The sequence below is a fragment of the Hyaena hyaena genome, unplaced genomic scaffold (genome assembly GCF_003009895.1).
Source record: "Hyaena hyaena isolate Hyena2069 unplaced genomic scaffold, ASM300989v1 scaffold_382, whole genome shotgun sequence".
In the NCBI taxonomy this organism is placed as follows: domain Eukaryota; kingdom Metazoa; phylum Chordata; class Mammalia; order Carnivora; family Hyaenidae; genus Hyaena; species Hyaena hyaena.
In genome coordinates this window covers 1,159,356-1,175,830 of record NW_024081015.1, presented here as the reverse complement: position 1 = coordinate 1,175,830, position 16,475 = coordinate 1,159,356, and the positions used below count along the sequence as shown (strand labels likewise).

General features: G+C 39.8%; 1 protein-coding gene across 1 annotated transcript in view; it reads right to left on the bottom strand.

Moving 5' to 3' along the window:
- Positions 1 to 952: 952 nt before the first annotated feature.
- PCYT1A (phosphate cytidylyltransferase 1, choline, alpha) overlaps positions 953 to 16,475 on the bottom strand; it is a 46,533-nt gene continuing 31,010 nt past the window's right edge. Inside the window, exons 4-9 of the mRNA XM_039250844.1 lie at positions 11,652 to 11,768; positions 10,459 to 10,610; positions 8,496 to 8,574; positions 7,759 to 7,901; positions 5,927 to 6,115; positions 953 to 5,067 (exon numbers count right to left, since the gene is read on the bottom strand). Coding sequence (XP_039106775.1) covers positions 4,861 to 5,067; positions 5,927 to 6,115; positions 7,759 to 7,901; positions 8,496 to 8,574; positions 10,459 to 10,610; positions 11,652 to 11,768 — 887 coding nt within the window. The 3' untranslated portion in view covers positions 953 to 4,860. The remainder of the gene's footprint in view (positions 5,068 to 5,926; positions 6,116 to 7,758; positions 7,902 to 8,495; positions 8,575 to 10,458; positions 10,611 to 11,651; positions 11,769 to 16,475) is intronic.

Sequence of the window (16,475 nt, the reverse complement as noted above, 5' to 3'; positions counted from 1 at the left end):
AGCCAATGAAAAGGGGGAAAGTATATGGTAGTTTGCCTGATATAAGAACAGGAGTAAAACTCAATCAGGCAAACCTCTGTTTATTGCAGTATTATTTACAGTAACCAAGACATGGAAGCAATGCAAGTGTCCATCAATAGATGAATGGATAAGGAAAGTATGATGTGTGCACTTGTGTGCATGCGCACGTGCATATACATATATATACTTATTACATGGCCATAAAAAAGGATGAGATTTGAGACAACATGGATAGACCTACAGGGTATTATGCTAAGTGAAAAAAATAAGACTGAGAAAGATAAATACCATACAATTCCACTCATAAATGGAATCTAAAAGAAAATAAACGAAAAGCAGAATTGGAACTATAAATACAGACAATAAATTGATGGTTGTCAGAGGGGAGAGGGTGGGAGGTTAGGCAAAATGGGTAAAGGGGAGTGGGAGATACAGGCCTCCAGTTGTGGCATGAAGAAGTCACAGGAATTAAAAACAGAGCATAAGGAATATATAGTTAATGATATCGAGGTGAACACAGTATACTGTATAAACTTGTCAAATCACTAAGTTGTACACCTGAAATTAATGTAACATTATGTGTCAACTAAAAAGAAAAAAGCACTCAACTAGGCAAAATAGTACAAACCCAGTCTTGAAGAAACAGGCTTCTGATGAACAGATGTAATGCTGATGGATTCTGAATGACAGATGTGTCATTAGGGCACTGATGACATTAGGCCTCATAGATCTGGATCAGCCTCCCTTTGTGGGACAATAGCTTCTGCGCAAAGCTGCAAAAGGATTTTCTTAATAATACGGTCACGGAACAATTTTGAGGAGACAAATTAGGATGCAAAGGCAAAGAACTGAAGGCATAGATAAAAGCCCCAAATATATAACACATATTACACACATGTATACCAGGTCAAAAACCACAGGAAATGGAACATTAGGTAAAACCACTTTGCCTTTATTTGGCTAAATGACAAAGGCCAAAATAACTCTGAACAAATTAGTAACACTCACACAGGAAAACAATATACTGAACCCCGATTGAGGAAATCGTCCTGTGGATTGCTGACACTGGGGATGAGGCTAACATTCATGCCAAGGCCAGCATTTTTTCCCAACGTGCTTTCTTCTTATCAGCATCCTCAATACAGGACAACCCAACTGATCAAGTCTCTTGTGTTTAAAACAGTCAGCACCCCCCTAAGAAGGGTGGGAAAACCCTCTTTAAACCTAAAGGAACACAACCTGAGTCATCCCATTGTTAAATCTGGCACTTTTGTTCTCTACCCCAATCTGAGTATTAACATAAAACTTTGGCAGACAGAAAATCTTTAGTTCTTTTGAAGAAAATTAACATTTAATAGTATAATCCCAAGAACATGTTCTACTTATTTGGAAAAATAGAAGCTAGGGACCACTCTTTATCCCATGACTATCTATACTATGAGAGAAAACAAGAACAATCATTGTATGACTTTGAAAAATACAACCTTTAAAAATACTTATATTGGTAAGCTTAAAAAAAAAATACCATCAGTTAAAAACATTGTTAAGGGAGTTTTCTACCTGTATTAGTTCAACTTCTGGTGAAAGTGTGTGCTGACAGAAAAGGAAGAAGCTATGGCTTTGGGGGAATTAAAGAAAAGCAGCAAAATATAATTGATTTGGAAAGATTTTTGACATGAGATCTGGAACAGGGTCAAAAAGGCAACCAGCTCCAGAAAAACAGAAGCTACCCACAAATCAATATAATCCAGAGAAACAAAACCACCGTGAAGAACCATTATAGACGGAATATCCAGAAGCTGCTTGACCAGCTGTGTGGTCGCAAGTAAAATAAGCAGAATCTAACTCAGGTGCTAGGTTATCGGCAATCAGAAAAAGTCAAAAGTTCTCTTGACCTCCTTCATGTTTTTTCTTATTTAGGATCTTCAACCTCCTCATATCCCCACCCTTCTTACCTAAGCCTTAGCAAAATAATGGTCTTTGGCTCTAGCTATCAGAAACAGCTTCAGGAGTACGAACAATCCCTTTCTACTCCTCAAAAGTTTCAACCTCTATTCCTCAGTGCTCCTGAGTCTAGTGTATGAAAAGAGCAAACTTTTTGCCCAACCATCTCAACAAAACTGCTAAATAGCACCTCTTCAGCACAGCTCCTGGGTGTCTGTCTCCATTCTTCAGTCTTACACACTGAGCGCTGAAACCAACCAGCCTTTAAGGCTCTCCCATCTCTGCTACATTTGGCCTATGGCTTTGTGTATGGGATTCAGGGAAACAGCTAATTAATATTAATATTAGAAACTAATATTACCAGTTAAAATTAATATTTGCAGATTTACAGATCACAGGCATGGTCATGGTAGGCAAACCACTAACTTCATTTAATTAGGCACAAATGATCAAATAATGCATCATCCCAACAGCTTCCTCCCTCCACCCATCCTCGTCCATTACCTAGGATCACAGTTATCCCAAAGAAGCAAATATACGACACCATTAAAGTCAAAATTATTTGAGGATGCACTGGTGTTAGGAGACTGAGACTGGAAAGGCTTGTCAGAAGGGGCAAGGGGGCTTTCCAAGAACACGTGCCTATGCTGGCCTGGTAGTCTCACAGTCTTACCAGCACAACGGTTATATTCCAAGGGCAGGGAATGCAAAATGGAGCTCATTGACCGAGTGGAGGAAGAGGTCCCAGGCAGTATACTTGGGAGGACTGACTGCAGGGAGGAAAACCACTTTCTGAGCATCTCCCTTGCCAAATCCATTTGGCTAACATGTACTTCGAGGGAACACGAAGGTGAGCTTCAGTAATGACTTCATCATATTTCTAGACCAGGGAGACTAACAGGCAGAATTCCCAAAGAGGGAAGACTGAAGCAGAAAATATGTGATCCTATGAAGCTGGTTAATGTAGGAAAAGAATAACTTGAATCCTGTTTCAAATGAAGGACTCCAAGCCGAAGCTCAAGTAAACCAGATTTGATAGCAAAAATAGCACTGCATGAGAACAGTGAGAAATGCAGTTTTCATAGGCCATCACAACAACAAGAGATTTCTCTCTCTTTTTGTCCCTACTCTGCCTCTCTACGTGATCAGAATTTTAGGAACCAAGGTAGTCCTGCTGTGCAGGCAGGCAGTGATTCTAGCCTCTGATCCTCAGGCAGAAGAGCAGGTTTTACCAGAAAGTACTTAGAGAGGAGACTATGAGATGCTCACAGCCCTGGCATAGGGGCAAGGAAAGATAAAATGTGGTTTTCTAAGCTGAAAACACCATAATTCCACCCCTACAAGGGGTATTTAAGAGTGACAGGGTGGAGCCTGGACATAAGGAGTTTTCCCCTGACCCCAGCTACAACACTAGTGAAGATGATGGTCTGCTAGGTCATGTAGCTGTAGAATGCTAAAGGCTTCAAATGAGCTCACACTCAACTGCAAGTGTTAAGCTTCAGCATCTCTGATGGGAAATATAAGCAGTGAATCCCCCTGGGCAACCTAACAGGGGAAGTGGGACCATAACCAGCAGGCGCTCGTGGGAAAGGGAAAGAACCTACCATACTCCTGTAATGTGAAGCCATGCTTTGTGGCCTGCTAGAGGGGTAGGGGAGGGAAGTCCCTGCCAGCTGCAACTCTCAGAGGAAAGGGAACACTACCTGGCGCACTAGTTCCAGTCAAGAACTTTCCTTTAAAAAAGAAAAAAAAAAGAAAGAAAGAAAAAGAAAAAACTTCCTTAAGAGGGGCAGAGTTCAAGATAAGGCTTCAGAAAGAGGGTGTTTCCTTATGCTTCTGTGTTTAAATTCTGTGCAAATTTCTCCAAATATTCAGTATGGCTTTGAGCAACATGGATTAACAGATCATGTTCAAACTGCAGACATTTACAAAGTATCCTTTGCAAAAAGCTAGATAATAAGCATTGAAATAGGAGTAGCAAGCCCAGGGAATTACTCCCAGCTGGGAAAATTAACCTGAACTGACCATGTATAGGATTGAGTATTGTCCCACTCCCCTCCTCAATCACAATAAACCTGAAAGTATTCCTTCCTTCAAAGGTAGACTGCAGAAATGAGATTGACAAGAGCTCCCAAATAACTGGGCAACAGAGTTATCTGGGAAGATGAACACAGCAGGAAAACCGCAGATGATGCCATGTGGTCTGGTTCCATCCCCATCAGTGTCTTCCATGGACCCCATTGGGTCCAACACGAAACTCCTCAGGGAGTAAGAAAAGTTAGGCTCAGATCTCCTTCTTCTCACAGCCACATTGACACGTGTACCAGCAGTACATTTAGGGGATTTGTGACTGAGCTTACTCAGTTTTTTTTTAAGGATGCCAAAATTCTGCTATTTCCCCCTCCCCATGAAATCACTCATCAGCATGGCTCATTGCTTGAAGGACTTGGCAAGCTACTTTGCCTCAGAATAGAAGGCAAACACTATAGTGTATCAGGAAGAAAAGGCCTCTGGGTAATACACCACTTCCTTCTGCCCACTCCTCAGGGCAAACAATTGGTTCTACTTACAACATTTGAAAGACTAATTTTTAAAAAATTAATAAAAATGACAATTTCCCTATCAAGATCATATTGAACATAAACAGTAAAGCAAAGTCTGTGGAGAGGGAATATGGACGCAGAACAGGCTTCTACGGTGTACTCAGCCTCCTTCTTGGTGTGAGTGGGTGATGCCTCTTGGAGGATGGGCTGATCCCATCCTAGGTCCTCCTGCCCCAACTTTCTTTTGTAACTGTCTTTAGGTTTAGTGTTGGGAATCACAATTTGGAATTCAACAGAGAGCTTCCGAAGGTTATGGGACAGAGGGAGGGGAGAGGAAAGGAGGGATGAAAACTTAGTCTTCTTCGTCCTCACTGATGTCACAGGTTGCAGCCTTGTGCCTGGAGAGGTTTGCTGGGGAGGAAGGTGGGGAAGTCTTGCCAGAGAAGGGCCATCGGAAAGACGGGGAGGGGGAGCGTTCCCGAGTGGGGCTGCTGCTGGGACTCTGCTTTGGACTGATGGCCTGCAGCATCCGGCCTTTCCCCTCTTTCAGCATATGTTTCTGGGGAGACCAAAAGGTAAAATTAGAAGAAACCTATGGATCCTACTAAATCACCACCAGAGGATCTGAGGCTTCAAATGATCCCAAGTGCCCTGTGGAATGTCACAAGTGATTGACTAGACTATAGGAGGGACATAGCTATAATTTTAAGTAATTTCCTCCGTAAAGTAGTCCATGCTATGCAACTTATCTAAGGGTTCCCACATGCTATCCACAGTCATCCAATCCTTGACTTCTGTGTCAAAGGAATTCTTAAATGGCTACTTGGTCCATAGTCCAGGCTCCAGGCAAAAACAAAGGAAATAACTCAGACAAAAGGGTACCTATCCTAGGTGTAGACTCTCTGAAAAGGAAATTCTATATTCTCCCTGAATAATCCATTCTGGTATCACAGTCTCACAGTTAGATCCTTCCTGATATCCTAGGGGTCACTTGCTAAATAGCTACACTTCACCCTCTATTTGGCTTGAAAAGACCTTGCTACTCCTCAAGGGCAGAATTCTCACAAAGCAATTCTGCAGCAGCTGTTTGCAGTAGAGGCAGCTTTCTTTCTACTGTTCTTTGTTCTTTCATCTAAAACTACAGTGTAGAAGTAAGCTGAGCAAGGTTACTTACTTATCACCAGATTTGGACAGAGAGTTGGCAAAATTATTTAGGAGAATGTGTAACTTCTTTCTATGAACATTTTAAAGAACTTTTTGGGGACAGTCAAAAAATAGCTCTGTCCAATATAAGAGACAAGTTAGATAACTACTTAATGTTGATATCTCTTTCTATAATTCTTTAATTCTTTCGACAGCATGAGAATTCCCTGTATTTTTCTGTAAGTCCCTAAGCTGTCCACCAGGAAAGAACATACCAGTGCTCCTTCTGGACCAAACATTTCCAGGAAACTTCCAATGAATTCTCGGGATTTCTCCTCCCATTTCTGAATGAGGTCAATGCTTTTTTCTTCGACCTTCTGAACAAATTCTTTTGACTTTTCCTCCACGTCTTTCACTTTCTTCTTTACTTTGTCAACCCGTTCCTGTAAGTGGTATTTCTTCTCCTAAGTAGAGAAATAACTGTTCTGAGAAATAACACTCACCCTGACCTCCATTCCAAAGGGAAAAGAAAACACTGGTCTGGCACTCTACTGACCCTATATCCAGTCACCAGAACTTCACTTCTAATCTATCCCATATTTCTCTATCACAGTAACATAAAATATACTTTATGGTCATCTTATACAAAAGTGTGATAACGCGAACATTGTGGAAGCCTAGACTAAACTAAGTATATAAAGTAGGCCAGTAAGAGACAGGCACACACCAAATGAGTCAGGTATTTTAGGACAAAACATAAACTTTGGAACATAATTATGCCCAACATAACCCAAACCCCATTCTAGATGAAGATGTATAGGGAGCCACAAGATTACTGCACAATATCACCAAGAATAATAGGTTGACGTAGTAAATCTTTTACTTATTTAGTTTATGGTACTAGATGTTTTCCCCTCTATCATTGGCTTATTCTATGATTTTAGAAGAACCATTTGTTTTATTTTTTGGTATTTGGAGGGAGGTCTGTTTACTCAGTTGCAAAACGAAGACGATACCATTTGGTCCAACGAGCTTCCCTAAAGAGAAGGGAAAATGGCATGACCCCTCTAGGAATGGGGGGATGTTCTGCCAAAGGACAAGTATTTTCATAACATCCAGGTCATAAAGGGGAAAGGGAATATACTTAGGATTTTTAAACACCTGAACATAGAGATTCTGTAGTAGGTGGTTAACAACAGCTAGGGTTTATCCTCATAGATAAATCATATTTAGATGAAAACATTTCACTTATTCATAATTCACAGAATTGGGAGCAGGTAAGAGCACGGTAAACTACTTGTGCAGAAGATAGAGTTAGCAGCTTTCTTCTTTTAAAATCAGCTTTATTAAAATACAATTTCCATATAAAATGTATAGCCGTTTGTTTCTAAAAGGCAATATTAAGCTAAGATAAACTTTGCTTTCATAAATCAAATTTTAAAAGCTAAGTCCAAATGTTCTGAGAAACTGCATGCAAAATGTTGTGTGCCACTATCCACAGAGGTTACATAGCTTTCATTAGATTTTCCAAAGACCAACCAATAAAAAATAAATAAATAAATAAATAAATAAAAATAAAAGGTTAAGAAATACTGTTTTAAATATAATTGATATAGAGAGGTGCCTTGGGTGGCTTAGTCAGTTAAGCATCCAACTTTTGGTTTCAGCTCGGGTCATGATCTCACAGTTCGTGCGTTCAGGCCCTGCAACGGGCTTTGTACCAATGGTGCTGAGCCTCTTTGGGATTCTCCCTCTCTCTGCCCCTCCCCCATTTGCACGTGGTTTCTCTCTCTCTCATAAATAAACTTTTAAAAAATAATATATAATTGATATAAATATTGTACTACATAAGTTACGTATTTTTATTTATTTATTTAGCTGATATATATCTATATATCAGTGTGCTGATACAAAGCTATAAAGGCAGAAAATGCCTCTGTTTTATTCTCTTTGTAGATAGCTTAGCATATTGGCAAAGAGGCATTTACTGAATTTTGGAGGTGATAATTACAACAGACTGAAAAGAAGCAACTTCAGCTCAGATGAAGTGGGAGGGAAACGTGTGTCCTATAAGACCAGGGACCTCTGGGATGAGGTTGGAACTCACATTGATAAAGCTGACATTGAGCTCCTTTGCAGTGTAGCCCCTCTGTAGGTTCCGTCTGGCATACACATCATAGTCCCGGACAATTCGGGTGATGATGTCTGATGTGGAGATACCTTCTGTCCTTTGTGTTGGAGCAAACATGCCTAATCCAAGAACACATACAAATGTTGTGACATTCTCGTTAACCTAGGCAGCAGGACTAGGTGGAAACTGGGAGCAACACTGTTTTCCTCAAAAAGGTGAATCTGCAATTACTAAGAGAAGTCTGGAGATACTGACAGATAGGAGAAGGATTAAATTAAAGGCTACGAGTAAGGAAAGCAAGAGATATATGGCCCTAATATTAAGAAAAATATGGGGTGGGCACCTGGATGGCTGTCAGTTAAGCATCTGACTTCAGCTCAGGTCATGATCTCACAGTTCATGAGTTCGAGTACCGCAATGGGTGAGTATGAGCCCTGCTTGGGGTGAGCCCCTACTCTTTCTCTGTTCCTTGCTCACTTGTGCCCTCTCTCTCTCTCACTCTTTCAAATATATACATATGTATAAAATATATATAAGACTGAGAATTGATGGGTGTCAGAGCTATGCTCACCTTAACCTGTTATCTTAAGTGTGACCTGAAAGTAGATGTTGAATTTCTAAGTGTACACATTTTCCTCTGTAAAGCAGAAGTTGCTGAATCTGTCACTGCCCCTGAGATTCCATAAAGTGATGATATACATCAGTTTACTCACCTGCTTCCTTGATGTGCTTATAAACATCATCACTCCCAGCAGAAGAATAAGGAATGTCATCATGTGCTACAAAATCAATCTGAAATAAGGAAACATCATTTAAAAGCCAGGATAACTACCATCAGAAAGAACCAGTAAACACTCTCCCAATAAATACTCTCCCAGACCCAGATAAAGGAAAAGGAGAGGCCAGGCCTCAAATGGACTCTTTTTTTCTTTATCTCTCTTTGCTTTGCTTCATACATTCCGTGATTCATTTATAAGCTACCCAAACTAATTATCAATCATAAATATGAAGTTGGCCAGTTTCTGTTTTTAGCTATTTCTCCTGGTATACTGGAAGTACTATCCTGACACTGCATACCAGTCACCATACTATAGTAAATAGGACTGAAGGATTTGCTGGTGTGTTACCTAGTGAGTGGAGCAAGGAAAGAAGAAAGGAAATCTCCCCATCCTGGGTCTATAAGGGTTGGTCAAATAAGAGTTTCTAAAAATATGCAAAAGAGGTCAATTCATTGTTAGCTCAGTCCATGAGATGAGTGGGAATATAAAAATAGCAACCAACAGCCCTTTTACTAGAACAGATACATCTATACTCGTGAGGAATGTAAAACTCAAAGCCATAAAAGACCTTTTGGTCTTGGGCTCTATCATTTTACTACTGTCAATACCTCTTGCAACAGTGCAAAGAGATCAATGGCACTGGGATCAATTAGAGAAATGCTAACCTTACTTAGTCATTCCTGAGCAGGCCATATGCCCTTTACTAATATAATTGCTAATACGACCATACCCAATTCCAGAAGCCACTGTAGTGTGAACCATGTCCAGGACTGTGTCAGAGACTCTCAACGAACATCTTGATTACTTATGAACAATTTATCAGGGGATCGATACACAGCAAGTGAAAATAAGAACGGTGGGCAAATAAGACCGCTGGTTGAGGATACACTGCTAACAAGGAGAAAAGGGAAATTAAAAGTTCCTCTAACCTCTTCTGCTTGGGCCTGCCTGGCTGTGTTGCTGAGGATAATCTTGTTCATCACCTTTGGTACCATCAGCTGCCAGGTATTGATATAGAAACACTAGAGAACTAGGTCTATCACAATCCTAAATAGTTTTACAAATATCCTTTAGCTTCAGATCTACCCAAGTACTATACTGCTTTTGAAACACTTGACTACTTTTGTTCTTTCTGCCCCATTGAAAACTCACCTGTGACATCCACACACTCTTGCTGAGAACTGACAATATGCTTGCTGGTTCCTCAAGCTTGAGGGCCTCTGACCTGATCTGATAGACCCTTCTCATCTTTTATACCCATCTTTTATAGGAAACCTGTTTCTTTAATGTGTGAGAATTAAAAGAAGATGAGAGGTTTTATAATACTAACTCAATGAGCACAAGTGAGAAACCCTCCCTGTTTTCTGATCTCATACAACTTCCCACCCAAAATCAAAGCCCTGAAACTAGATTTAAGTCAATACAAAAGAAATCTATGTTTATCTGTCTTATTTCCTGGAACTCCTGAGGGCACGGCTGAAGCTCTGTATATTCTAAAGGACTAGTATATTAGGATGGACACAACCATAGCGCAGGGGGATAAAAATCACTTAACTGAAGAGTTCAATTTCTAGCCCTGCTACTGTGTATCCTGGACCAGGCTATTTGGTCTTTCTGGCTCTGTTCTCAGATATAAAGTAGAACCATAACTACCCAATAAGACTGTGGGGAGCAAATGAAATACAATGGGTGTAAAAGTGCTTTAAGCCACCAAACCCCATATAAATGTCAGGGATGACTATTAGTAGTAGTAAAATCACTGTCCTCTCTTCTGTGTGAAACTTACATAGAATGTAGAAGTAAAATAAGACTAGTGGAAAACTAGCCTGAGTCCCAGAAGTCTTGAGAGTTGAGGGAATTCCAGGAGGATGATGGGGACATGTACTCAGATTCTTACCCGGTGTTCTGCAAGGAACTCTGGTGTCAGGGTCCAGGGGGCATTCCTCACCACCTCATCCACATAGCGGCAGTGCTGCACTGCATCATAGCGCTCATTTTCATTCATCACTGTGAAGCCTTTGAAGTTGTGCGTGAGCTCATCACTGCAAACTGAGTTCACCACATCATAAAGTTTTAAGTCAACATCCCCACTGCTTAACCATTCCTCAGCCACCAACCTCTCCCATTTCCTAGGACTGTAACCAATCTCCCCACATGGAGAAGTATTTTCGGGATATAGCTCATTCTGGGTAGCAATGCTTTTCCTAATCCAAGATATACCTTCAGGAGCAATACTCACTAAATAGTATGCTCACACTTTAGAGAAGAGAGGATATAATAAGGGACGAAGATCTTTGGCTTTGAAATAAATCTGCTGTGAATTTCTATAGCAATTAAGTTTTTAAAAATGTTTTGTTGGGGCACCTGGGTGGCTCAGTGGGTTAAGTGTCTTAACCTTGATTTTGGCTCAGTTCATGATCTCGTGGTCTGTGGGTTTGAGCCCATGTCAGGTTCTGTGCTGACAGCTAGCTCAGAGCCTGGAGCCTGCTTTGGATTCTGTGTTTCCCTCTCTCTCTGCCCCTTCCCTGCTGGAACTCTGACTCTCTCTGTCAAAAATGAATAAACATTACAATCTTTTTAAGTGTTTTCTTATTACAGTTTTGTAAGACTGTACTGGATCACATAACATTTGCTTAACAGTCTTTTGTACTTTAGTTGATTCAAAATGACAAACTGAAATCTAGAATAAATGCTGCTCTTAAGTAGGCAACAGGGGTCACTGCTGCTCCCAAAAGTGCAGAAACTCAAATGAAAAGTGCGATAAAAGCTAAATATTTCTGGGATACCTGGGTGGCTCAATTGGAAGAGCACGTGACTCTTGATCTCAGGGTTGTGAGTTTGAACCCCATGTTGGGTACAGAGATTACTGAATAAAACTTTAAAAAACAAAACGAGACAAAACTGGACATCTCAGGTCAGAGCTTGTAGCTTCTTTCTCCAGGTCTGTGTACTTCATGTACTTCATGTTTTAGAGAGACTGTTCTACATCCCTCATTTAAAACCAAAATAAGAGCTCAGGTTATGAAAGGAGAAAAAAGCTACTATAATTTTTTCCTGGAAAGCATCTAAAGTCATTAGGTATTTTCTTACCTCCTACAATAAGGTACGTATTAGGAAAAAGGTTTTTTGCTTGCATCAGAGCCCGGGCATGACCACAGTGAAATAAGTCAAATATTCCATCTGCATAAACTCTCACAGGCCGGTCACCTAAATCCAAAGGAAAGAATTAATCACAAAAACACATTGATTCAATACCTCATATTTGACAAATGGAAATGGCACTGTGTTCCATCCTTGCATGCCCCTCTCTTAAGATGTGTTCTGGATATTCACCGTAATTTAGGGGTAGATCGGGGTTGTGACGAATAACACCACAGAATTCCTTGGCTACAAACACCCTTTTGAAATCACATCCATTGACTCTCTTTGTTATCCTGATTTCACCAAACTCTCATGTGACTGGATATCATGATTGCTTTTTCTTAAAGTTATCTTAGAAGTGAATGGGAAGAGTTACATAACATATGTGTCCTAAACTTTAAAATCCTCACCTCAGCTTATGTTTAAATTTCAGTCATGTTTAAATAGAGTATAGTTAAGCTATACTCTGGCTGTTTGCTCTTTCATTTTCAGACTGCCTTGCTGATTAATAACTAAGCTTTGTTATGAAAACAAGCCTCCCTCCGATTGCCCAGTGAGTAAGGAGTGATCCAGAGAGGTGAGACTGAGAAAAAGCGAAGGTAAGTACCAGTTATCAACTTATTGCTTCTCAGTCCCAGATTCACCTTCAATACTTGTTCTGTGATAACACGTAGGATTCCTTCAAGTGTTTCTCTTTGATAATCAGCATGATGCTACACTTTCTCAGCAGAGGGTGATATGCTAAGTATTTGAAAATCAAATATAAATATTATAGGACTTTATATTAGAGCTTTTCCTCTTCTCTCCATTAGTGAAAATGGTAAGAGAACAGATTGTCAATTTATTTCCAGTGGTAGTGGACTATGAAAGAAAAGTCAGGAAATGATCTCTTAGAGTACAAGACTAATTCCAAAGCCAAACAAATACACTAAGAATGGAATTGACATAATGGTTCATCATACTTCAAATAATAAATCTAACAAGTCCTAGTAACATATTCCTATATGTAAATAAAAGTTATTTCACTATAGCAGCAGAAAATAACAGTAGGATCAGCTACATCATCTGGGAAAGAAGGGCCAAAGCCTCATCAAATATACCATACTGAAGGTAGGCATAAGATACAACTCCCTCGTCTTGAGAACAACAAATTAAGGGGGAGAAAATTGGTTCTCAGGAGGTTTATGGACTTTTCTTTCCAGATAGTTTTATTCATAAATAGCCCTTTTTAAAAGTTTATTTATTTTGAGAGAGAGAATGCACATAATCGGAGAAGGGTCAGAGGGAATCCCACACAGGCTTAGTACTCAGTGCAGAGCCTGACACAGGGCTCAATCTCATGACAGTGAGATCATGACCTGAGTCGAAATCAAGAGTTGGCTGCTTAACTCACTAAGCTTTAAACTTTAAACAAGTAGCTTTTAAACTGAGAAATCATAGGAGGCACCTGGGTGGCTCAGAGGGTTAAGCATCAGACGTCAGCTCAGGTCATGATCTCACAGTTTGTGTGTTCAAGCCCCAAGTCGGGCTATTTAAACTGAGAAATCAGATACTGGTGATAGAAATATAAATTGGTACAACTTTTAAGAAGTGCAACTAGAAAATATCTGTCAAAAGACAGATAAATGCTTATACCCTTTACCCTAGCTATTCCAATTCTAGGAATTTATTTCATAGATATATGTGTAAATATGCATGGTATTCACTGCAGCATAGTTTGTAATAGCAAAAGCTTGGGGACAACTTAAATTTCAATGGAAGACTGAATATACCATGATACACCTTCTAAGGGTAGAAGGGAGGGTTACTGGGTGGCTGTGGGTTAGTGATAGAAGGAAGACTTTTCACTCTCTAACCTTATTGTATTTTATAAATGTTAGGCCATGAGAATGTACTGGTTTTATATACAGGAAATAACACTCTTAAATAAAATAGATACACTAGTACAATGAAAAACAAGTAACATAATGGATTTAAGAGTCAAAAAGCTTACAGCTCAAACTTAACAACCAGTCTCCTTCCTCTATAACCTTAACCTCTTTAAGACTCAGTTTCCTCATCTATAAACAAAGCAAAACACAACAAAGCCTGAGGAGCATAATCTTTCTTCTACATCCTAGAAATCCATCTTTCCTAAACAAGTCCAGAGTGGCTATGATCTCACTTTTTTTGATATTAAAAGACAAAGGATAGAACACAAAAATTAAGAATAGTTTGTTGTTGTTTCTTCGACATTAGCATATAGCAAGGGCAAAGTGAGATGAGGAGGATTTAGCTCCATAAACACATTTCCAGGATGGTGGAAGTAGTATAGGATACTGATGATCAACAGGCTGTTTGTCAGGGTTAATCATCCCATATCACGCCAAGTCACCACCAAACCCCTTCTTGGACGAACTCCAGATGTGCTTCCTGCCCCCTTCAGTGTTTCCTCAGCTACCCAGCCTCTCAGTTCCCTATGACTCACCTCCAAGTCTTCGGCAAATCTGGGTGGGTATAGAAATCAAATGGCCAGAAGGGCCACTGTTAATGAGAAAATCTGGGGACTAAATATGAGTTATCCATTCTTTTCCCAAGTGGCTATTTGGTTTTCCCAAGATAACCAAACCTTCTGATTGACACCTGTTGTTTCAGCATATTAATAAAAACAACTCCTTTCACTTTCAAAAGTGAGCATATTAAGGGAGCCTGGGTGGCTCAGTCAGTTAAGCCTCCGACTTCAGCTCAGGTCATGATCTCACGATTCGTGGGTTCGAGCCCTGCGTAGGGCTCTGTGCTGACTGCCAGCTCAGAGCCTGGAGCCTATTTCAGATTCTGTGTCTCCCTCTCTCTCTGACCCTCCCCTGCTCATGCTGTCTCTCTTCTCTCCTCTCAGAAATAAATAAAACATTTTAAAAAATTGAGCATATTTACTTTCACTTTCAAAAATGGTCCTGGTTTTTAACATAAATTACAGACTTTGCATTCAGTATATGTTCTCCTTACACAGAACAAACTTGGCTTTCAATTTATTTTGTCTTTTGATATATTCTCTCAAATACCTGTCACCAAAACATTTTGTCTCTAACAGATTCCATTGCCCTTCAGACTTTGCCTTTTCCTTTCTCCTAGAAAACACATTGCTGACTTTTTTTCTTTCATCTTCCAAAAGAAATTATCTTATATCTCAAGCTATATTTGTTTTTTTCTCTGGGTAGTGAGTTCTTTTCTAGATTATTACCAACTCCTTTCTTGTACTCCCTTAACCTCCGTAATGAAAACATGGTGGAGGAGGGAAGGATCCCCCTTGGCTTACTCCTTGTCCAATACTGGCATAAATCGTCCCTTGGTTATTTAACATAAACTGAACAGGCAGAATGAGATATAGGAGAAATACTGGAGATCAAACTAGACTGGCAAACTTTATAAGCAAATGTGTGACTATTTGTTCCACCTAAAATGCAATCAGCTTGCAGATGGCCTTCTATCATTTATAACTAATGTCTACAAAGAGTAGCACCACTCCAGGGTAAAAAGAACACGAAGATGGAAAAATTTAGGTTTTAGTTACAATTTTATTACTAATTATTTGTTTTACTACAGGGGAGCTTTTACTTAGTTTCTATGGACTTTAATTTCTTTGTGTATATAATGAGACGATAAAGTAGACAATCTCAAAAATGACTTACTTATAAAATTCATTTAATTCTAAAATTGTTAAAAATTAGTGCATGTTAATTATAAGCTTCAAAGACACACACATTTTATGAACCACAAATGATTTGTGGGTAAATTAACAACAAGCTGGGTAATAGAGCTAATGTGATCAGATCTGAGTGAGGTACTGAAGTCTATAGGTGTGTTATTAGCACATGAAAAGTTCTTGCCTTCAACACACTCTACTATCACATCTGACCATGATCCTTGAACTGTCTGATGGCATTTTGAACTCTGACCTGACACCACTACACCTTGTTACATATACCCTGTTTTTCCTTGTTGGCATTTTACCTTGCCCCATTGACCTGCTTATAATTCAAGGGGAGCCAAGTCTAAAATACCACATTATGAATCAGAGGGTTATGATCAACATGAGACATTAACTAAACACTTCTGCAAAAAACAAAGTATTCTCTGGAATTCTGAAGACTCAAAAACTATGCTTCATATAGCCATGATTTAGCTAAGAAGAACTGGATCCCTGGCCTGAAACTGTCCAGCATCCACATCTATTTGTATTTCGCTACTCCTCCATTACAACAGAGAACAAATATACTAACACTATTAAGAAGTAACCACAAATTTCTTCTATATACTGGAAATGTATACGTTTGTGGCTGTAACTGCCTCTTATTCCCTAGGGCTTACCTGGGTTTGAGTCTAGGCCTACATTTATAGAGTAGACAGAGCACTTACCATAGTAATGGAAAGAACCAAAAAAGGATTGAAAAAGAGAAATGGAGAATTTACAGATAAGTAAGGACAGCTGCCTACAGGACTTTGTATTCCTAACAAACACTCAAGGAAGTTTCTCTTTATACTAATCCCTAAAACTGTGGCACCTGTGTGGTTCAGTTGGTTAAGCATCTGACTTTGGCTCAGGTCATGATCTCACAGTTCCTGAGTTCGAGTCCCACATTGGGTGAGATCAAGCCCCACTTGCGGTAAGCATGAGCCCCATTTCAAGTGAGACCCACTTCTCACTCTCTCTCTCCCTCTCACTCACTCTCTCTACCTCTCGTGGGATTCTCTCTCTCTCTCCCCCTCTCTCTGCCCCTTGCTCACTTGTGCCCT